Source organism: Nannobrachium achirus, assembly GCF_963921795.1.
Source record: "Nannobrachium achirus genome assembly, chromosome: 2".
NCBI classification, from domain to species: Eukaryota; Metazoa; Chordata; class Actinopteri; order Myctophiformes; family Myctophidae; genus Nannobrachium; species Nannobrachium achirus.
In genome coordinates this window covers 14,940,166-14,963,660 of record NC_137811.1, presented here as the reverse complement: position 1 = coordinate 14,963,660, position 23,495 = coordinate 14,940,166, and the positions used below count along the sequence as shown (strand labels likewise).

At 41.9% G+C, this 23,495-nt stretch overlaps 1 protein-coding gene across 1 annotated transcript in view; it reads right to left on the bottom strand.

Moving 5' to 3' along the window:
• Positions 1 to 9,951: 9,951 nt before the first annotated feature.
• The window catches only part of cep152 (centrosomal protein 152), a 36,689-nt gene continuing 23,145 nt past the window's right edge, over positions 9,952 to 23,495 (bottom strand). The window contains exons 21-29 of the mRNA XM_080747514.1: positions 22,142 to 22,355; positions 20,188 to 20,263; positions 19,860 to 20,066; positions 18,905 to 18,983; positions 17,418 to 17,494; positions 15,646 to 15,802; positions 13,051 to 13,154; positions 12,039 to 12,106; positions 9,952 to 11,585 (exon numbers count right to left, since the gene is read on the bottom strand). Coding sequence (XP_080603640.1) covers positions 11,160 to 11,585; positions 12,039 to 12,106; positions 13,051 to 13,154; positions 15,646 to 15,802; positions 17,418 to 17,494; positions 18,905 to 18,983; positions 19,860 to 20,066; positions 20,188 to 20,263; positions 22,142 to 22,355 — 1,408 coding nt within the window. The 3' untranslated portion in view covers positions 9,952 to 11,159. The remainder of the gene's footprint in view (positions 11,586 to 12,038; positions 12,107 to 13,050; positions 13,155 to 15,645; positions 15,803 to 17,417; positions 17,495 to 18,904; positions 18,984 to 19,859; positions 20,067 to 20,187; positions 20,264 to 22,141; positions 22,356 to 23,495) is intronic.

The window sequence follows — 23,495 nt, the reverse complement described above, 5'->3', positions numbered from 1 at the left end:
CAGGGGAAAGCGGGTAAACTGAGACACCCCCTGTATCTTGGCAATGGAACACATTTGTGGTCATGTAACCATTATATTTTCAAGCCCCTTGAATTTCCCACTTGCCTTGAAGAGAGAGACCTGATAGTGCTGTAGAAAACATGCTTTTTTCACAAAAATGAGTTTTTTGCATGTAAAAGTAAATTTTCTTGCTGTCAACATAATCAGCTGTTTTGTCAAAGCAAATTGATGCAGGGAGAACATTTTATATCATACATGTTGAGGAACTACCAACTTACATGTTGAGGAACTACCAACTTATAAATCCATGTGATGGTGACTACGTAATGTAGTATGCCAAAGCAAATTACACAATGGTTAATAAAGTAATCTGAATCTGAATCTGAATCTGATAGATGCTGGCTGAAGATTACCCTGAATGGATAAAAGATATCCCTTTTCCCAAAATGTGGCTGTGGGGTAAAGTGAGACAATTGCTTCGGGGTAAAGTGAGACACTATCTCACATTATCTCAACATGATAGACAGTAAGAAAGCTGTAAAAACCTGATTAAAGAGTGTACCGAACTTTTCTCAGTTGATTCTTATGTCTTTTTCCTTGTGGAATCCATTTCTGATATACATTTCTTTGTATTGTGCATAATTAATGACATAATTGGCATATTTGTCTACATTTGACTAAATATGCTAATTATCGCATTAGTTATGCACAATACAACAATACATTTTGCAGAAATGCATTCTACAGGAAAAATTACACAAGGCTCAGCTGAGGAAAGTTTGGTAAACCCTTCTATCAATTTTTATAGGGTTTTTAGTTTTTTCCTTCTGCCCATGTGTCACAATATTTGACACATGGGTGGAAATGACAGGACAAACCCTATTAAAATTATTTATGCTATGTACATTTTTGTATTGTGCATATTTAACCTGGTTAACTGGGTTTTTGTGTTTTTATGGTAGTTTTAAAGTGAGAAAAGTGAGTGGATCACTTAACCCCGTTGATTTCTCTGGTCTGTCTCAGTTTACCCCGGTGCTGGGGTAAACTGAGACACAAGACCACTTTTTTAAAAACAATCATATTTTCTCTGCCTTTTGTCTTGAATATGTTCTGATATCTTCCATTGTTAGGAAACATCCCAAATGACTGAGAAATGTGTACATTTTTACTGATATATCTTTTAGTTCGCCTAGAGGGGAGCAAATGTAAAAAGTGTCTCAGTTTACCCCGCTCTCCCCCATGTATGATATCATCGCTGCCCGGTGGAAACCTTGTACAGTATGTCTAAAACTGGTACTTTTCCTGACAGAAAAAAATATCTTTGTTTCTTTTTCTGCTTTCTTTCCAAGTCACATTGAGACTGGTTGTATAACTTGTATAAGCTTATAGATCTGCTATTTTTGCTACTTTCTTTGTGTGACATAATGATGAAGTAGGGCTTTCATTTATAAAGAATGTGTAAAAAGTTGCAATGTGGAGATACAACCTGACTGTATAAAACATGTCACATCCTGAAGAGGGCACTATTGATCCAGGATAAGTCTGTCTACAGCAGTGGTTCTCAAACTTTGAAATGAGAAGGTCTCCCCTTAAAGGAGCTATAGTCAACTTTTTCTTGAAAAACGGATGCTAAAGTAAAAATAATGTTTCGAAAATATTTTATTAAAAAATATGCTTCATATACGTGTTTCTGTTCAAAAATGTCCACAAAAAGCGTAAAATAATGATAAAAGAATCATTTTGGCAATTGTCAGGCTGACACTTTGTTTACACGTGTTACAAGTGTAAGCCTAACAATTGCCAAAATGATTATTTTATCATTATTTTACGCTTTTTGTGGACATTTTTGTACAGAAACACATATATGAAGCATATTTTTTAATACAATTTTTTCAAACCTTATTTTTAATTCAGCATCCGTTTCTCAAGAAAAAGTTGACTATAGCTCCTTTAGACCCTCATAAAGGAACATAGAGCCCCTGAAATCATTTTATTAATCTTTTCAAATATACAACTTTTAGTTGTTTCTAAATAAAATGCTCCTGTAATCTCAATTCTTGTGACTGTTGTCTATACGGTCAGAGACAGTTCTTTCAAGTTCCAAACTACTTGAATAATCATTTAGTAATTAATTCTATGTTGAGTTTTGGGTTACTTATAAGCCTAGTAATTTGAACATTTCCACCAGGTGTCTCCTATGATGAGCTGACAGATGTGTGTAAAGCATTTTAAGTTATTGTTCTCATATACTTCTGCACTAAGATATTTTATTTTTGTTTTAATTACATGATGGTCTGCACTTCTTTTGGAGGTGCATATATTTCCCTTGATGAAAGTAATAGGAAATGAAATATGTGTGATTCTTTTCAAACTAAAACATAATCTATGACATGGGTCTTCAACAGGGGGTCCGGGACCCCTAGGGGGCCCTCAGAGTTACTACAGGGGGTCCTCCAAATCTTTGAGTGATAGAAACGTTTTTTATAATAACCACTTGAACCCTAGCATCCATATTCTGAGATCTTTTGCCAAAAATAGCAGATCTACAAGCTCACAACGCCTCGCGCTGCTAGGCGTTGTGAGCTTGTAGATCTGCTATTTTTGGCAAAGAGGTTTGGTGTAAAGGGCGAAAAGAGCAGACTAAGTAGAGAGTGATAGTCAAGTTTATTAAGTATTGACGGTTCAAGTGCTTAAAAATCTGAAAACACACATTGACATGAATTCAAAATACACTGGTGATTGTGCTGTCAAACAATGAAACAATATGGAATCTATGAAAAGGTTGTGGGGGGTCCCTGCTTCATCGCTCTCTCAACTAAGGGGTCCTTGGCCTGAAAACGTTGAAGACCCCTGATCTATGAGACATCTTCATGTGTCACACTCATCCCGTCAGTGTCTGGCTGGCTGGGGGCTTCATTCATGGTGTCGTATCCTGAAGAGGGCGCTTCTGGTCCATGGTGTCTCTTCAGCAGCCAATCAAAAACCTTGTCAGGAGACCAAGGGTATGATGAACTTCCTGCTTCAGATGGCACTCCACCACTCACTGAAACACAAGACAACACACAGCGAGAATATTTACAATAACAACCGATAATACAAGAACTAAAACGCTTAAGAATCTCACACACACACACACACACACACACACACACACACACACACACACACACACACACACACACACACACACACACACACACACACACACACACACACACACACACACACACACACACACATAAAGTTTGGGTTGTGATGATGTCATTATGGAATATCAAGATGGAATATCTATTAAAGTCTAGGTCACAGTTTTTCTAGGGTCTTTATAGCAATTTTGTTTGATAAGGAAATGTTACGTTTCAAAAAGTCATGTATGCAACGAACAAAAGTGTGTAATCAGATCAATTATATTGATACTCACTGCTTGGAGGAAACCGGTCCATGCTCTTCCTCCTCCTCTTGACAGCTGGCAGGGTTGGTTCTTCTGATTCCTCCCCAACAAACTTTAACACCCTCTCGATCATCTCCTCCTCTCTCCTCCTCCCTTCCTCCTCTTTCTTCTTCAACTCCGCCTCTCTCTTCCTCCATTCTTCTTCTCGTCTGTTCCATTCTTCAGCAGTATACGCTTGCTTTCCTGTCTTCTGTCTCGTCACACGTGTCTCCCCGAGGTGTCCCGTGTCTCTCACTGACCCGTCTTCTCTTGAGTCCGAAGGTCCAAAGTGTCCTCTGTTCCTCGTCACCACGTCTTCTACTTTCTCCATCAGCGCTTTAACTTCTGAGATGTCCCATTCGTAGAAGTCCAGAACATGGTACCTGTAGCTACATTTCTCCAGGATCCACCTCAGAGGTTCTCCTTCAGACTCGATGTACTCCTCAACACGTCTCGCTCCCAGCCACCATCCATGTGTGAACAGAACCAGAGCGTGTCTCCAGACTCTGTCCCCCAGGAGCTCCATGTGTTCCTCCACTGATCTCCTGTCAGCTTCAGAGAAACTGAACCAGACAGGAACATTCAACAGGACAGCGTGGGGTCCAGGAGAACACAGAGCCACACCGTGTAGAAGGACATCTTTAATCTTCTGTGATGGAGGTGTGGTTGACGACCAGTCTGGACAGATCACCAGACTCACATTTCTGTCAGCAACTCGTCTCTGTTGTCTGACACATTCTGTCTGTTTAGTCAATAATATGTTATATTAATCAATGCATGATGCAACATAGCGCATTGTGAGCTTGTAGATCAGACATTTTCAATGCACAACACAGTGTTCAAGTAACTAAAGCCTTTACTGGAGATGCGGCTCAGTTCATTGATCACATGATGTCTCAAACATTCATGATATCTTACTTTCACATCATCATCAGACAACAATGATATTTGATCTATTTATGACTTTGAGGTCATTTGTTAAAACATTCTTCTAATATTCCTCACCTTCCTTCTTGGAAACACATCGTACTCCTGCAGTATGAGACCTCCAGCTCTGCTCCTTGTACCCTGGGTTCCTCCAACCATCATCAGCCTCACATCTGGTAGACTCTGATGTTTTCCTGACACACACACTCTACATTAGTTCACTGTTTCACTATTTAAGGACTGGATTAAGAGATTAAGCTAGAGCAGGCTATATTAAGGCGGAAAACCACCCATTTCTAACAATCATCTATGTCATGTATATATTAAAGATGCAGTGCCATGACATGTCTTGGCCATCTGGCCAGTGATGTATATGGGACCAGACCAGTTACTCATATATTGAGACAACTTCATTATAGTTATGTTATGTCAAAACATGCCCATATATGGACATTACCAAATATGGGCATTCCCATTATGTCCTTAATATTTGTCCTTAATATTTATATTTTCTTTTTCTGGGAATGACCATATATGGACTTTTATACCCTGAGAGATCTCGTAGCTTGTCTGACTGTCAGTACAGGAAGTGATGTCACGCATAAAAGTTTTTTTTCTTTTTCTTGGAATGACCATATATGGACTTTTATACCCTGAGAAATCTCGTAGCTTGTCTGACTGTCAGTACAGGAAGTGATGTCACATGACATCATTTTTATGCCCATATATGAGTCTGTACCACATCACTGTGACTCACTGACATCACACTGACATCACTTCCTGTACAGCCAGCCAGCCAGCCAGACAGACAGCCAGACAGACAGACAAGCTACGGGGTTTTTCAGGGTATAATGCGACCTTCGGTCGCAATATACTGTCAACCTCCTAGACACATGAAAACCAGAAAAAGAACTATGGCAGCACCTCTTTAATGTCGAGTGGTAATTTGATCAGTTTGATCAGTCACTGACTGTTTGTTTAATTGATTGATAGATAGATTGATTTTTATAAACATCACCTTCAAACAGAGCTTTCAGAACATGTTTCTGTCTGTGTGTCTTGGTCATCAATGTCAGTACACGTTCTTCTATGTTCCTCTTCCTCTCTGACAAATTCTCTGCAACATCTCCAAGAACTTCATAGTGTCCACCTCTGTTTCCTGACACCATCTGGTCCATCTTCTCCAGCAGCCGAGTGACCTGAGTGTCATCTCTCTTCTCATTGTTCAACACATGATACCTGTTTCCACATTTGTCAACAAGCCAACGAAGGTATTCACCTTTAGACTCGATTTGCTGCTCAATGCTTGTGTCCCCCATCCGGTCTCCATGGGTGAACAATATCATAGTGTGACTCCACACGCCCTGAGACAGAAGTGACATGAGTTCCTCCACTGCCACTTTATCTTCTTTGGTGAATGCTGTATGGAGAGGAACCGCCAGAAGAACAGCATGTGGTCCAGGAGGACAGAGACACACACTGTTCTGGATCTCCAGTCTGTCCATCTCTGAGGTGTCCTGGAGGGGTATGGTGTAGAGCCAGCCTGGCGAGTCCACCACTGTCACATGTCTCCCTGCTACTTCACCACTTCTTACCTCACACACTGACCTCTGACCTAACTGATTCACTTTGAAAACACTTCCTCCCAGAATGGTGTTTCCTGACGAACTCTTTCCAGACCAAAGCTCTCCCAGCAACACAATCCTGAGGCCAGCCATTCCTGTCAGAAAAAAAACAAGAAAAAAAACAAAACAAGTTAGTATTCACTGGATGAAGAGATAGGAGTGGTGGCGAGTATAGAGATAAGAGAGGTGGGGGAAGAATCATGTAGTGTGTGTAACTGACGTGCACGCACACACACACACACACACACACACACACACACACACACACACACACACACACACACACACACACACACACACACACACACACACACACACAGAGAGAGAGAGAGAGAGAGAGAGAGAGAGAGAGAGAGAGAGAGAGAGAGAGAGAGAGATGCAAAGACGGCAGCAAGATTTGCTTGCTGCTGTGATAGGAGAATGATATCAAATGGAACACAACCACCTTAAAGACTACCGATCATGGTGTACACATCCTTGCACTGTTTGCATCTCCATGCATGATAACTGTTCCACCCCTTCAAATTGTACATATTTTATTTTGATTGTATTATATTGATTGATTGTATTGTACTGTGTGGACTTCTGCTTTGGCAATGTAAACGTATGTTTTCTCATGCCAATAAAGCCCTTTGAATTGAAGAGAGAGAGAGAGAGAGAGAGAGAGAGAGAGAGAGAGAGAGAGAGAGAGAGAGAGAGAGAGAGAGAGCATAGCATAGCATGGCCGTGTGTGTATCCGTGTATGTATGTATGTGTGTCTGTAGCCTGTATGCCTGAGTACCACTGAGTGACCAGAGAGGGTGCTGTTGAGTCTAGCCTGAGCATCAACTGCAATACACACACACGCAAACGTGCATGCACACGCGCACGCACACGCACACACACACACACACACACACACACACACACACAACCCCTCTCTCTCACACACACGCGCGCGCGCACACACACACACACACTCAAATCAAGTAAAGTAAAAGTAACTAAAGTACCGTAATCATATGTGGTCTACAGTAACTATGGCTAGCCATCGTCAAAGAGCTTGAGAGACTAGAGCTCAATTAGTCTGTTCTTGAGAGACTAGTACAGGCTGACTTGGTTTAATTAGTGTATAACATGTAGTATGGTCAGATCAGTATTGGTCTAATTAGATTTATAACATGTAGCATATTGTCAGATCAGTGCTTACCTGATCTTTGAAGAAACAAGTCCAGAGCGTCGCTATTTTCACTAGTTTGGGTCCCCTGGAAACGTCTAATTTCCCTTTTGGGTTGTGAGCTATAAGGTTTGGGAACCTGTAAATGAAGAGGACGCTTCTTTCTGACTGTTGCCCTGAAGAAGAACGTGACAGAACTGGATCTTTGTTCACCCGTCTACTGTGGGCAAGTGGCGGAGAGAGAGGAAACAAATATGTGCATGTCAAATATCACGCTCAATCTCTTCATCATGTCATGAAAAAGGTGCGGAGGAACAACACCAACATAAAGTTGCTCAACCAGTCCAACAGGAGGAAGAGCAACATTATCACATGCACACATCTTAACCACAAGCATAGTTCTACTACCAGAAGATAGTGTTGTTGTTCAAACAAGGTGTAATAAAATAAGTATATGAAACAAGAAGTATATATGTTCAATTGTCTATATTTTGACAAAACTCTGGCGTTTTTTCAGTAATATCCGTGTCATTATCCACAATGAAAACCTTGACAGCGCTTTCAGTAGGTTTCCAGTTATTAAAGTCCTTATTAACATTCCTCATTTCCCATACACGTATACGCGCACAGCCACACACACGCACACACACACACACACACACACACACACACACACACACACACACACACAGACACACACACACACACACACACACAGACACAGACACAGACACAGACACAGACACACACACACACACACACACACACACACACACAGATTTAACATTGTTCCTCTACTTCATATATATTATCTTAACGAAACTCAAAGGCACTTCACTCTGGGTGTGATTTTTCATTTTTTTGTAACACTTGCATTTGTGGGGGTTTAATAAAAAATGATGGAACAGGTGTGCATCTTTTATACCAGTGGTTTCCAACCCTTTTCACCTCAAGGTTCATTACTTATCGCAGACGCAAATCTTGTTATCGTTGGCAGACACATGCACGCAGTCCAAACTCTCCTGAACTTGAATGCCCTCTCTGTGTAGAAATACATGCCTTTACACTGCATAATAGTATTGACTTGATTATGCTTAGTTCAGTGTTATCAAGCAAGAAAATAGCCGACCTCTAAGCTCACAACATTGTGAGCTTGGAGGTCTGCTATTTTCGATATTTTCACCAAAAGGCCCTTTTAGAAATGTCAGCCCCTGCCTCTCTAACATTCTCTGCACGTCCCTGATCGTTGGATATGATTTTGTCCATAATTCCATGATGTAATATAGCATTTGATCCAAAGCATTTTACATATTGTGCATTGCATTACATTCACCCATTGCCTCTCTCACACACACACACACACACACACACACACACACACACACACACACACACACACACACACACACACACACACACACACACACACACACACACACACACACACACACACACACACACACACACACACACACACACACCGATGGCAGAGGAAACCATGCAAGGCACCAACCTGCTTATCAGAAGCAGTCTTGCTCAAGGACTCTGGGGGAGCCTGGGATCGAACTGGGAACCTCACCGGTTCCCATCCAGCCACAAAGCTCCACAGCACTCGTCCTAGACTCTTCTCCCTCCAGGCCCACAAACTGTGGAATAACAACAGACTCACCCCCTAGCTTCCTCTGTAGTCTGAGGACCCACCTCTTCAGACTACACCTAGACCCATAGCACTTGCATACAGCATAGCCTCGACAACCTTGCAGTCTTATGTCAAGGCAAAATGTAATGTGTAGACAGATGTCAGGTCATTGTTGACCTGACATCATATATAGTGTATAGTTTCAATGTATTTTTATTTTTGTATTATTCTACTGTTTAGACTGATGATGGGCTTTGTTTTATCTACGATCCTAGATTACCATTTCTACTCAGTTTTCCTCTGGATTAAGAGCGTCTGCTAAATGCCTAGCTTAGCAACAGGTTACTAAGGCAGCTGACTTGGCACGCCGTCATGGCAGCTTGCCAAGTCACCTGCCTTAGTAACCTGTTGCTAACGTGGCATTGGACAAGGACGGGTTTAGGAGGGGCATAGCGACTGGCTCATTGTAACAAGGTAAACATCCATAGAATGCACAGAGACAGTGTAATGCCTCAGTAGATTAGGATCACAGTTAAACAATGAACGTAGCATCAGTCTAAACAATGTACTATCTAAATCAGGGGACTTCAACGTTTTCAGGCCGGGGACCCCCAAACTGATGGGGAGATGGAGCCGGGACCACCTACCTCGTAGGGTGGGGGTGGGGCTACAACATATATGTATATTCATCTATAAAATGATGTATTCAATGCTAAGTTATTAAAAATAGATTCATATATTATTGTTTTTATTTTAAAAATACAAGTGGCCGTACCACTGCCATTTATAAACATATACCTTATTAACTGAGAACCAATGTCAATACTATCAATCTATCACTAACAATATGTCAATTGCACAATACTCATGTATACAATTAAGCTATTTGTTTTATATTTAAAGACCTATTTCTTTTTTCTTTTTAAAATAAAAAATATATATATTTTCCCAACAGTTTTGGGAACCCCCTGCAGTATCCTCACGGACCCCCTGTTGAAGACCCCTGATCTAAATAATAACCTGTACAGTGAAACTAAACTATAGGATACCAGGTCAACAAATGAAGCTGCCATCTGTCTACTTATAGACATGTTTACTAATAGACATGTTTACTAAACTGTGAATAAACGTCTACATTGTAACAACATCCTCAGAAAATAAAACTGCAAACAAATCAATAAAAAAATGATTTATTAAACAGTTCAGTAGCTTGATTTTAAAATAAACTTTGCATAAATAAAAATTATAAAATGTATAAAACAAAAAGTAAATCTTTAAATGTATAAACACTCAAAACAACAGATAAAAGATTCAATCTGAGAGAAAGAAAGGAACAACCACAATAAAATAGAAACACTGCCATTGGCTGGCAAAATGTAAACTTATTTAAACCTTAATTTGATGTAAACTGTTGACATTAAATAACATCCTGGAGTCTCTCTGTGCAACACCCTGTCAGCCTGTAATGCCTGCAAACAGGTTGCAGGTTACTTCTTGGGATGGATTTGATCAAACGTCAAAGGTTTAATTGGAAAGGGCAACAGGACCCTCGATGGCACAAGTTGATTAGGGGGGGACATGAGTTACAGTTCTGTTCTTGTCGGGTTATAACTCGAACGTTACCGAGTCGGCTGAAGCGATCGACTCGCTCGACAGTGGCTTCAAGTCCTCTTTTGACGGCAGCGCCTCGGTCGTTTTAACCGTTTTTTAGCGGTCACCCTTTTACGTCTTGGGTTTGAGAAAACGGCACTTCAACATTCCTGGCACGAGGAAGTTCCCGGGACGCCGCCGTTCCATTCCTTCCAGTCAAAAGTTTTAGACGTTTGGTCACATCTGTTTATAGACGTTTGGTCACATCTGTTTATAGACGTTTGGTCACATCTGTTTATAAACGTTTGGTCACATCTGTTTATAGACGTTTGGTCACATCTGTTTATAAACGTTTGGTCACATCTGTTCATAAACGTTTGGTCACATCTGTTTATAAACATTTGGTCACATCTGTTTATAGACGTTTGGTCAGATCTGTCCAAGGAAGTCATGACGATAACTGGTCTGATTTCACCATGATGACTTTTAGTAAAATGGTGACACAGCCATTCAAAGTCGTGTTGAAATCAGTGCTCGCGTCAGGGACTAGGGACTATGTGGAGGGGGGTTCCTGATCCAGAGACAGACTGGCTCTCTAGTTGTGTTGGATCTAGACATGCTTCAGGACATGGCGAGAGGGCTCTCTAGATGTGTCGGGACATGCAACTACAGATGTTTCAGGGCATGGTGAGAGGGCTCTCTAGATGTGTTGGATCTAGACATGCTTCAGGGCATGGCGAGAGGGCTCTCTAGATGTGTGCAACTGATGAGGGCTCTCTAGATGACATGCAACTACAGATGTTTCAGGGCATGGTGGTGCTGAGAGCCCGTGGGCACGTTGGCGATGATCTGGTTGTAAACGGTAAAGTCAGAGCTGTCAGGCGACAGCCCTCCAAAGGCCGCCAGGTCTTCCAAGGAGCCGGAGAACGCAGACACGGCTCTCCTTTCCGAGGAGGAGAACGGAGACACGGCTCTCCTGTCCGAGGAGGAGGAAGAGGGGAGGAGGTGGAGGCTGGGGTGAAGGAAGGAGGACCTCCCACCCTGGGCCTGGTCTCTGACCGGAGCTTCCTGCTGCGTCGTCACCAGGGCCTTACCGTCGCTCTCAGTGCCCCTGGAGGGCTTTCTGCCACTCGCAGACACAGCGACACCTGCTGGTGGGAGGGTGTCCTCCCTCCCAGAGGGACTGAGGTCCACGCGGTTGGATGGAGTCTTCATGTCCTGGTGTTAGATATGGGACGATAAGGACATTTAATATCACGATTATTTTGAACTAAAGAAATTGTGATTTGCAATATCATCGCGATAATCTAAATATCCCCCAACAAACATCCATTATCCTGGGGTGGAACATTTGCCAAAAGAAAATGCAGATCTACAAGCTCACAACACGTTGCAAATGCTTGTAGATCGTACTTCTTTTTGGCAAAGAGATTTGGTAGAGTGAAAACTAAAATATATGTAACAAGTACATTAATTCCAGGTCCGTTTTACCAATTATATAGAGGGTTTAAATGGTAAATTGAATTTAAAAAAGGGTGAATTGATCCCAGTGCATGACGGAGGATAATTTCACGATAAATGTAAATCTCCATGATACGATTATTGTGAGTGTTTTCTTTTTCTTTTTTTTATCACAATGAACGATAATAGCGATTCTCGTCCAATCCCTACCTGGTGGTGTGAAGGAGTCTTACTGGGCTGGAGGTCTGAGACACTGGGAGACTGGGAGGTCAGGACCCCTGTGAAACACAACACGTTCATTCAACATCACTTGAAATACAAACACTGTAAACGCTTAACGCTACTATATTCTTTGTATGGGCTGCCATTTTTTCCCCCGGGTGAAAACATCACAGCTTTCACCATAGGATAGTTTTGGACATGATTTGATTATATCATATCATATCCTAACATATCAGAACCCTCACCCTGTAAGCTATGGCTCTTCATTATCATATATCATATCATATCATATCATATCTCTGCTGTCGGGCCGAAACCTAACTCCAAAATGTTCATTTCCGGGAAAATGAGCTCAAGTGGAGTTAGGAGGTTTTGGGCGAAGGGCTTTTTACTACTTTTCCTTGGTTCAGTATTATTTTAACCAACACACAGACGTAAAGGGTGTTCAATAGCACATATTTATGAAAAAAGAGAGGGCCAATCGGGTGGAGTTATAGCTGTTTTGGCAGAAAGTGTGGAGTTGGGAGGTTTTGTCACAAGCAGTTTTTACTACTTTCCATTGGTTCAATATTATTTTAACCAACACTCAGCTGTAAAGGGTGTTCAATAGCCCCAAAAAAATCTAAAACCTAAAAAATGGAGTTAGGAGGTTTTGGCCAGACAGTGACGATATCATATATCATACTGTATCAGTCAGAACCCTCACCCTGTAAGCTGTGGTTCTTATCGTTACTGTCGGGCAGAAACCTCGTATCTCCAAGTTTCAAATTTGTACATTATTTCGCAAAGCAAAGCCCTGCTTCTTCATACAAGGCCGTCGCACAAAAGTAGTGAAAACAGCCACTCTACAAGCACACAACGCCTCGCGGTGCGAGGCGTTGTGGCTTGTAGATGGACTGTTTTCACTAGTTTAAATGATGATAAATACAAAACAAACGGTTTTGGACATACAAGGTTTCCACCCGACAACGACGATATCATATCATATCAGAAGCCTCACCCTGTAAGCTGTGGTTCTTGCCAGGTTTTCTCTTCACTGGAGTCTCCAGGACTCGGGCCATAGAGGCCAGCTTACTGGCAGCGCTCAGGATCTTCTTCTCTGCCCTGAAGACGGACAGAGCGAACAGCTTTAATAACAATTTACAACGTAGACATTCATCCAGAGTGATCTACAAGCTCACAACGCCTCTCGCTGCTAGGCGTTGTGAGCTTATAGATCGGCTATTTTTGGCAAAAAAATTCGTGTAGCGGAGAAAAAGAGCAGCCTATAAGTACAGAGTGAAAGGTCAAGTGTATTAACTCATCTAGTGCTATTCGCGAGATGTCTCGCGAAATGTACTCGAGTATCTGTAGTGCCATTCACGGGATATCTCGCGAAAAGTAATATATTACTGTAACGGCGAGTACATTACCGAGAAGAATGGCCGGCGGTCCGGAGACGAAATCCGTCGCTGATTTCGCATCATCACGGCTCCACGAGCACAAAATAGTCCCATCCATAACATTGAGGTGGACGGGGGATCTCATCTTTAATGTCCATTATCTCAAAACTACACTTTAGAAGCTAGGATGGAGGCAGATGCTCGCTTATGTTACACAGTTATAAAAGCTCCCGGTCGGCCATTACACAACTCCACGTGGACACGGATCGGTTCCGGTGCACGATCCGATGACGTCAGACCGGAAGTGATTGCGCGGTGGACTTCTGGCCTTCAAAATAAGACAACGCAAGTGAATGGGACCTGAAGGAGGCACTTTGGACATTATAATCCGTTAATGTCTGGGGCTCAGAAGGAGTTAAGTAGTTCAAGTGGTTTAATATCTGGAAACACACATTGACATAATCCAAAATACACTGATGATTGTGCTGTCAAAGGATGAAAGTATGGTATCTATGGGTTGTGGGGGGGCCCTGCTTTATCTCTCTCTCGACTAAGGGGTCCTTGGCCTGAAAACGTTGAAGACCCCTGGGGTAGGTTATAGGGTTCAGGGTTAGGTGTAAAGGTAAAGTTTACCCAGCACTCTGTCCTCCCTGCTCCAACAGATCTTGCAAACAGCTCAGGTTAGGGCAGGGGTGGGCAATTCTTTTTTTTCCATGGGGCCACATGAGCAACAGAAAATATAGTGGAGGGCCGGGCCAAAAGGCAGTGCTCCCCAAAAGATGTGCTCCCCACAAACTAAACACAGCTTTACCTCCGACTTCAGTAAATAAATACTGTACTTAGCGTCCATATGTACGTGAATAAAAAAACTTAAAAATAATAAAAGAAATGCAGCTTTAGTCCATGCATGAGGTAAAATTAGAAAATGTGTTTATTTTGTAATTTGCCATTAACCCTACGAGGGCTGGTCAGAGTGAACCAAAGGGCCGCAAACGGCCCCCAGGCCGCACAATGCCCAGGTCTGGGTTAGGGGGCAGGTTATCGAGGTTTAGGGGTAAAGGTTTAACATACAGTATAACCCAGTACTCTGTCTTCCCTCTTCCAGCAGATCTAGCAAACCACTCAGGTTAGGGGGTAGTTTAGAGCAGGGGTTCCCAAACTCTTTTGTCTCAGGGCACCCGAGGCACCCCTACATTATAATTTTAACACCCAGCACCTCATATTTATAGCATATCGTCATTGTCGGGTGGAAACCTTGTATGTCCAAAACCGTTCGTTTTGTATTTATCATCTATAAAATGTACTAAACTAGTAAAAACAGCAGATCTACAAGCACACAACGCCTCGCGATGCGAGGCGCTGTGTGCTTGTAGATCGGCTGTTTTCACTAGTTTTGTGCGACGGTCTTGTATGATGAAGCAGGGCAAAAGACGTACACATTTGAAACTTGGAGATACGAGGTTTCTGCCCGACAGTGACGATATTTTAGTGATTATGTTGAGAGGAAAACATTGAGATAATAGCCATTTTGGTTAGAACTGACTGAAAATAACTGTGTACTTCAAGTTTAAAATTATACTAAATTATATTTTTTTCAAGTGTCCAAATAAATTACAAATATTATCAAATTATCTCGCGGCACCCCTGGACTGCCGTCGCGGCACCCCAGGGTGCCCTTTGAAAACCCCTGGTTTAGAGAGTTAGGGGTAGGGTTAAAGCAGGGGTCTTCAACGTTTTCAGGCCGGGGACCCCCAAACTGATGGAGAGATGGAGCAGGGACCCCCTACCACCTCGTAGGGTGGGGGGGTGGGGGCTACGACATATCGTAGGGTGGGGGGGTGGGGGCTACGACATATTTTTTATTTTAAACATGTACAAGTTACAGCGAGCAGGGTGGGCCGTACCACTACCATTTCTAGATATACTACTTATTAACTGAGAACCAATGTCAATAATATCAACAATCTGTCAATTGCATAGTAATCATGTATTCAAGCTATTCAAAATGGATAGAATCATGATTTATTTTTTAACATAAATGTGAAAAATGAAAAAAAAAACTTTTTTTGAAATCTTTTTTTTTTTTTTTAAGCAATAATTTCGGACCCCCTGCAGTACCTCCGCGGACCCCCTAGGGGTCGCGGACCCCCTGTTGAAGACCCCTGGGTTAAAGGGTTAGAGTTAGGTTTAGGGGTAAAGGTTTAACATATCACCCAGTGCTCTGTCCTCCCTCCTCCAGCAGATCTTGCAGACAGCTCAGGTAATAATGTCTCATCTTCCTGGCAGTGATCTGTCTCTCCTTCTGAACCTCCATCCTGATCATCTGAGCTGCCTTCTGCTTGCTGTCCTGCAGATACTGCAGCATGTCTCCTAGAGAATAACATGAATATAATTATTATCATCTATAGATTAATAACAGAAGCATGTCCCCTATAGAATAATATTATTATTACACAACCTACACATTCCATACACAAAATTCAAGGTTCTTTCATTTATAATAAACTGAAGACCGGCAGTGTACAGGTCCTCTGAAAACATTTCTTATTTTATCCCACGATTTTGTTACCCATTTTTTGGCCCTTGTAAAATGTTCTTCACACAAATGAAGAACAGTACAAGTACAGTTAAACACCCTGCCTTAAAGGAGCTATAGTCAACTTTTTCTTGAAAAACGGATGCTAAAATAAAAATAATGTTTCGAAAATATTTTATAAACAAAATTAAGCTTCATATGCATTTATTTTCAGAAAATTACCACAAAAAGCGTAAAATAATGACAAAATAATAATTTTGGCCGTTGTCAGGCTGACTTTGTTTACATCCCTCTTCTATTCTTTTATATGGATTCCATATAAGAGAATAGAAGAGGGATGTAAGCAAAGTCAGCCTGACAACAGCCAAAATGAAAAAGTAGACTATAGCTCCTTTAAAGGAACATCCCAAATAAGCCCTTTACGGTCTCGTTTACATTGGAGGTCCTTGGTATTCAATTCATGGACATAAAAAATACAGCCCAAATAGGTCATCTCTTCCTTGCTAGAGATTACTGTGTCATCAACTTTAAGCCAAGTACGAATTTTGGTGACTTCTGAGCTGAGAGCTTCCTCAACCTGCAATTTGTCCTCTCCCGAGATCAGGAGTGTCAGCGAACAGGAACAGTTTGCAGTTACAGGCAGCATTCATGTGGTTAATGTAGAGGAGGAACAGTAACGGCCCTAGAATGCTTCCTTGAGGAACGACATAGCTGTTGATTTGCTCTTGGATTAATCTCCAGGGTTCCCACACATCTTTACCAATTAATTTCCAAAACTTTTCCAGAATATTTAACCCAATTTCCAGGACTATATAACAATAATTCAGCTCAATAACAGGTCGCTTACTCCTATGCGCAATGCCCAAAGACGGTAGTGTATGCCAGTGTATGCCTAACCTTTTCAGGCTGTGACCCCCGAAATAATCATATTTTAACTGGGGACCCCCCACCCTGACGAGCACTGAGAGATGAGGAATTTTGTATAACACGGTTCTATTGTGAAAATAGCAGATCTACATGCTCACAACGCCTCGTGTTGCGAGGCGTTGTGAGCATGTAGATCTGCTATTTTCACAATATGTGCCTCTAATATTTGACAATTTGGCCAATGTTTAATTTGTCATTTCAGAGGTATTAACAAAATCAATAACCAAAGACAATGCATATCTATTTTTTCCAGGACCTTCCAGGACCCTTGATCAATTCCAAAACCTTTCCAGTACTGGAAAAAATATTTGTCTAATTTCAAAATATTTCCAGGAATTTCATGACCCACCCTGAATCTCTCCATTACCTTTGAGATGGAACAAAGGATGGAGACAGGGCAGTAGTTGGCAGGTTCTAATTTGCTTATTTTTTATAGCGAGGGATTACTCTGGCCATCTTGAATTCTTGTGGGACGTTATGACACTGACTGATGACACTGAACTGCCTAACAGATGTCCTCACCTCTTATCCTCTCCACTGTGTTGTGATACTGTAGTTTCATCTCCTCCAGACCTCTCTCTAGGTTCTGCTGACGACTCCTGAACACATCATTTATATTCATTACATAATCAACATTCACTTATTTCTATACATCACAACATCATTCACACAGGGCGTCTCACCATTTATATTAGATATTGTGATGTCATGTGAAGCATGACCAAAAGCTTCACTTTTCTGTTCTGCAACCTAGGGCTGACCCAAAAAAATCGAATATTCGAAGCTTCGTTCGAAGGCACGGTATTCGAATTTGAAAAAGAAATTCGAATAATCGGCCGCGGCCGTTTGTCCTTTGGGGGGCCGCGTGCTTTAGCTTTGCGCCTCGCTCCACTCCAGCGTGATAGCGTCACGTCCTTCTCACACACGTGTTAACATTAATAACAAGCCAACAACGACAACAAGAGCAAGCATGAAGCCATCAGAATGGTCGCCGATGAAGAAAAGAAAAGAATAGACAGCGCGCTGTCACATATACACCGACATTCGTTTGGCACCGAAATGTGTGACACCAATGTCTGAGTAACATCACCCAATGCAACTATGCGATGCAGTCACACATTTCTGTTCCAAACCAATGTCGGTGTAACATCCATAAGTACCACACGCACGCTGACTGCAAGCTTGTTCTTCAACAGGGAACAAAGAGCGAGAATGGATTTTACAAAACGGACCCCGTCAGCGCCGATCCCGTTTTAAAAACCATCTTGCTAGGGTTACGTCGTCGTGGTGTTGATGAAGACAAGTTTATATCGGATCTGCACGCTCAAAAGTAATCGCGCACGCATAGTTGTCTGAGTTGTATGAGTGGAACGTTAAATCAGACACACTGCAGTGCAATTATTTACTATAAAATCTACTATTACATTTGCGTGTACAGTACACATTGGGACTTGGGAGTTAATCTGTTATATAGGGCTCTTGAGTCGCGCTGCTGCTGTTGCAGCCACGATGTGTTACATTACAGACATGATGTGATTATGTCAATCCTACTGTACTGCAAAAAAACACTTTCTTTAATATAGAAAACATTTGTATCATAGCCTATTCTTCTTCCTCGTTGTATTGTTGTTTTTAATGTAATGAAAATAGGGAGCTTTATTATGAGGAAAAAACTGGTGTGTTTTCCCTTTTAAAATTGGGTAAAATCACACATTTTTAAACACATTTCCTTAACGGTTATCACTTACGTAACCGATAAACTTTTGCTCCCGACAAAGTAGCTTACCATTGCGATTTTATAGAAAAATATCCATCAATTATTTCCAAACACAATCTTTTGTAAAAGACAGGCTTTTCTCTCGAGTTGTGAAAAAAAAGAAAAAGGTCGACCGGGCACTGCCGTTCCAATGAACGAGGCTGAAGTTTGTCCCTCGGTTGCACCAGTTGTAGAGCATAGAAAAAAAGAGTTAATAATAATGAATGTACAGTAATATTGAATGAATACATACAGTTCATTGTTGCTCTTCTCTTCATCCAGTTCTAGGAGGTGTTTCTCCATTAACTTCTGGACATTCTCCTCATGATCATCTGTGCGCACACACACACACACACACACACACACACACACACACACACACACACACACACACACACACACACACACACACACACACACACACACACACACACACACACACACACACACACACACACACACACACACACACACACACACACACACACCTTAACCACTTAAACCCTTATAATGACATGAATGTTCTGTAATGATGAGGTCAGCTTCATTGGGTTGTGTTGGTAGTATTGCGTATTATTGCTTGTGTTTGACATGGTGGTGAGATACTTGTGTAGCATTGACTAACATTGACTGTTATGAACACTTTTCTTTGACACTGCATTGATAAGTTGTGCTTCAAGTATTGCTATTTGTGTTGTGACGTGAAACTTGACACTTAATGTAAGTATTCTTATCGGGTCCTCAGGGGGTCCTCCAAATCTTTGTGTGATAGTTTTTTCCTCCTTTTTATTATTAACCACTTGAACCCTAGCATCCATATTCTGACAACTTCAGCCAAAAATAGCAGATCTACAAGCTCGCAATGCCTCGCAGTGCGAGGCGTTGTGAGCTTATAGATCATCTATTTTTGGCAAAGAGGTTTGGTGTAGAGGGGAGAAAGAGCAGACTAAGTGCAGCGTGAACGGTCAAGTTCATCAAGTATTGACAGTTCAAGTGTTTAAATATCTGAAAACACAAATTGACATGAATCGAAAATACGACCGTGCTGTCAAACTATATGGAATCAATGAACAGCTTGTGGGGGTCCCTGCTTCATCTCTCTCTAAACTAAGGGAGAGCCCTGCTTTAAACTGCTGTGCTGCCCCCTGAGCGACTGATTTCCCCCCTTTGTTCTAGTAAAGGTATCCATCCATCTTCATGTCGGTTACCTTTGAGCTTCTGCAGAGCTGCCTTGCTGTGTCTCACAGAGAGCTGCAGCTGACGACAGGCCTTCTCCAGGTGTCTCTGGAGCTCCTGGTTCTTCTGATGGAGCTCCTGGTTCTTCTGATGGAGCTCCTGGCTCTTCTGTTGGAGCTTCTCAGTGTTCTCTGCACACCGCGGACCACAGACCGTCTTCTCTGTCTGGGACACACTGTCTACATGGGACAGATCAGTCACTAACATGTTCTATGACACTGTCTACATGAGACAGATCAGTCACTAACGTGTCCTGTGTTCTAACATGATTATTGATGTTAAATACAGAAGACAGCCTACTTTGAATTCTCCTGATGTCGCTCTCGTGGTGCTCCTGCGTCTCCTTCAGCACACGACCCAGTCTGTCCTCACTGACCTGTAGAAACATACAGTAAACATGTTAATACTGTCCTCACAGTCCTGTAGAAAGAAACATACAGTAAACATGTTAATACTGTCCTCACAGTCCTGTAGAAAGAAACACACAGTAAACATGTTAACACTGTCCTCACAGTCCTGTAGAAAGAAACACACAGTAAACATGTTAATACTGTCCTCACAGTCCTGTAGAAAGAAACACACAGTAAACATGTTAACACTGTCCTCACAGTCCTGTAGAAAGAAACACACAGTAAACATGTTAATACTGTCCTCACAGTCCTGTAGAAAGAAACACACAGTAAACATGTTAACACTGTCCTCACAGTCCTGTAGAAAGAAACACACAGTAAACATGTTAACATGTTTACTGCATGTTATTAACTCAAAGGATGCCAGAGGGCAAAGTGGCTCCAAGGTTTAGGTGCCCGGAATGTTGTTATTTTTCATCATTTTTTCATGAAAAAATAATATTTTATATCTGATAGATCACGCAAACAGACACAGTCTTTGTGAATCAGTGAGACAAATAATTACAGAGTTACAGCAGAATGAATCAACCCTGCTCCAGCATTCTTTACAATGGAGTGTTTTTTTCACACACAGCCACAAGGGGGCGCGCACACATGCACACACACATCCCACATGGTAAGCTCAGCATTTTTTGCCATTCTTTAAAAAAATAATATATATATGTTTTTAAATCATCAAGGCCATCGCAGCTCTGACCACACACGGTGGCGGGGTACAGCGCTAAGTCGCTCATTTGTATTGTTCGAAATAGATGGATTTAGGCCTATCTCAGGGAAGAGCACTGGTCAGGTTTAGGTCTAGCTCAGAGAAGAGGTTTCTACATGACGGTGACATACGGATTCGCCATCCTCCACTGTCTCTGGTATAAAGATACAAGTGTTCTAAACACAAAAAGAAAGGAAACTTGAATTCGGTCTATTCTATCTCCCCTTTAATAATACCAATTTATATTATGTATTATATACTTCTTATCGTTGATTTGTCACCTTTACAACGAGGTACAGCTTGTAAGCACCGGGCATTCGAGGCATGAGCTACACAGCCAAACGTGTGGGTAGCAACGACCAAAGTTTTGCCAAAATGGCTTGCAATGCTGTCTGCTGGCATTTACACTCTTTTGGGCTTCCCTGACACTGAGCTTAAAATTAACAAAGTGTAAAAATGGCCAATATGTGTTGTTTTTTCTTTGCCTTATTACTGTGGGAGAGTGCAATCATTCAATGCACCAAGCAACAAAGGTGAACACCAAAAGAACAGTATTGCAGGCCTGCCAGGCCATTTTGACCATTTTTGGAGGGGCGCTACCCACACGTTTGGCTGTGTAGCTCATGCCTCGAATGCCCGACGCTTACAAGCTGTACCTCGTTGTAAAGGTGACAAATCAACGATAAAAAAAATATATATATAAAACACAATACAAAAAGGAATTATTAGAGCGGAGATATAATGGACCGAAGTCAAGTTTTCTTTCTTTTTGTGCTGAGTTAAGCCCTTTGCACACAGGACAGTTGCGTTTTTTTTCCGTTTGCTGCATGAATAAAACGCATTGGATTTGGTGTGCAATGCTGTGCAGAATCGGCGCTGTGGATCCCAAAAGGAGTCATAAAAGGAGTGATGAGTTTTTTACCGCATGCGACAAGACGCACGGATCGAACTGGGTTCAATCGAGAAAAAAACGCACGGCCGCAGCCACTTGTCGCACGGCTAATTCGGATCCGGTGTGCATGAGGTCATAGAGAATCATCGTTTTCTTAAAAAAAAAAAGAAATTGTCCGTTTTATCCGTGCGGATAAACGCGCCTGTGTGCAAAGGGCTTTAACATGACGGTGACATACAGACTCACCGTCCTCCACTGTCTCTTGGCTTTCTGCAGCAGCTCTCTGAAGGCTGTCTGGAGGACAGAGGAGATGATGGAGGAGGAGCTCCTGTCCTCCTCCTTCTGCATCTCCGTCAGCTCCGTCCTCAGCTCCAGGAGGAACTTCTCCCTGCTCCTCTGCTCCTCCTCCTGCTGCTGCCTCCTGCCCTGCTCCTCGCTCAGCCTCAGCTGCTCCTGCAGCCTGGAGGACAAGGAAAAAATACCATGTTTTTCTAAGCTTTATCACGATACACGATCTTATCACGATTCTTTTTCATGTTGGCTATGGTTATTTTTCCAAGTTAACCCCATTCAGGCCTAGAATTATTGAATGCTTTAACCAGTGAAAAATAGCAGATATACAAGCTCACAGCGCGGCACCGAGTGCCGCGCTGCGAGCTTGTAGATCTGCTATTTTTGATAAATCGTGAAAATTCGAATTTTGACCCGATTCTATAAGTGTCTTTTGAATCCTTCTAAGATTTTTTTTGAAAAACCCTATGTTTCTATGTCAGCAATCTGGCTAGCCATCGTCAAAGACAAGGTCTTTTTCACTTAACTGGAGCTCAGTGATTCTGTTCTTGAGAGACTACTATGTCAGTGGTTTTCAAACGTTTTCATGTGAAGGACCCCCAAAATGATAATTATTTGGCCACGGACCCCCATCTCAAAATATTTAGTTCCAGGGACCACCCAGAAGCAAAATTTGAGTTACAAATGTTCACTTTAAAAATACATATATTCAAAGATTTGCACACATTTTCACGACTTTTTCCAAAAATAGCAGATCTACAAGCTCGCAGCGTGCTGTGAGCTTGTATATCTGCTATTTTTCAATAGCTAAAGCATTCAATAATTCTAGGCCTAAATTTAACAGTACAACCGCCTACAGTTCAAAACTAAAAGAAAAAAGGAGTGACAGACCGTTTAGACCAGTGGTCCTCAAAGTGGGGTCCAGGGACTCTCTGGGTTCCTTTTGGGAGGTCTAAATGGAGCCTAAGGGTCGATTCATACTTCACTTTTAGAGCCCAATTTATTTCGGTTCGGCTCTGTCTAAACTATCATATGGCGTCATTCAGAGCCAAATTAATGCGGTTACTACTTGCCCCGATCCTCTGAATGACGCCATATCATAGTTTGGACAGAGCCGAACCGAAATAAATTTCCTTTTATGAATCGACCCTTACAACTTAAGTATGCAACTCTGAGTGAAACCAAATGGACCCTTTCGGGTCCATTTAGTTTCATTTGTACACTCTCAGAGTTAAGGGGAGACCTTGCCACTGTACGGTTTGAGAACGATTTAGACCAAAATGCAGGTTTAAATTGAATTCCGCAATGA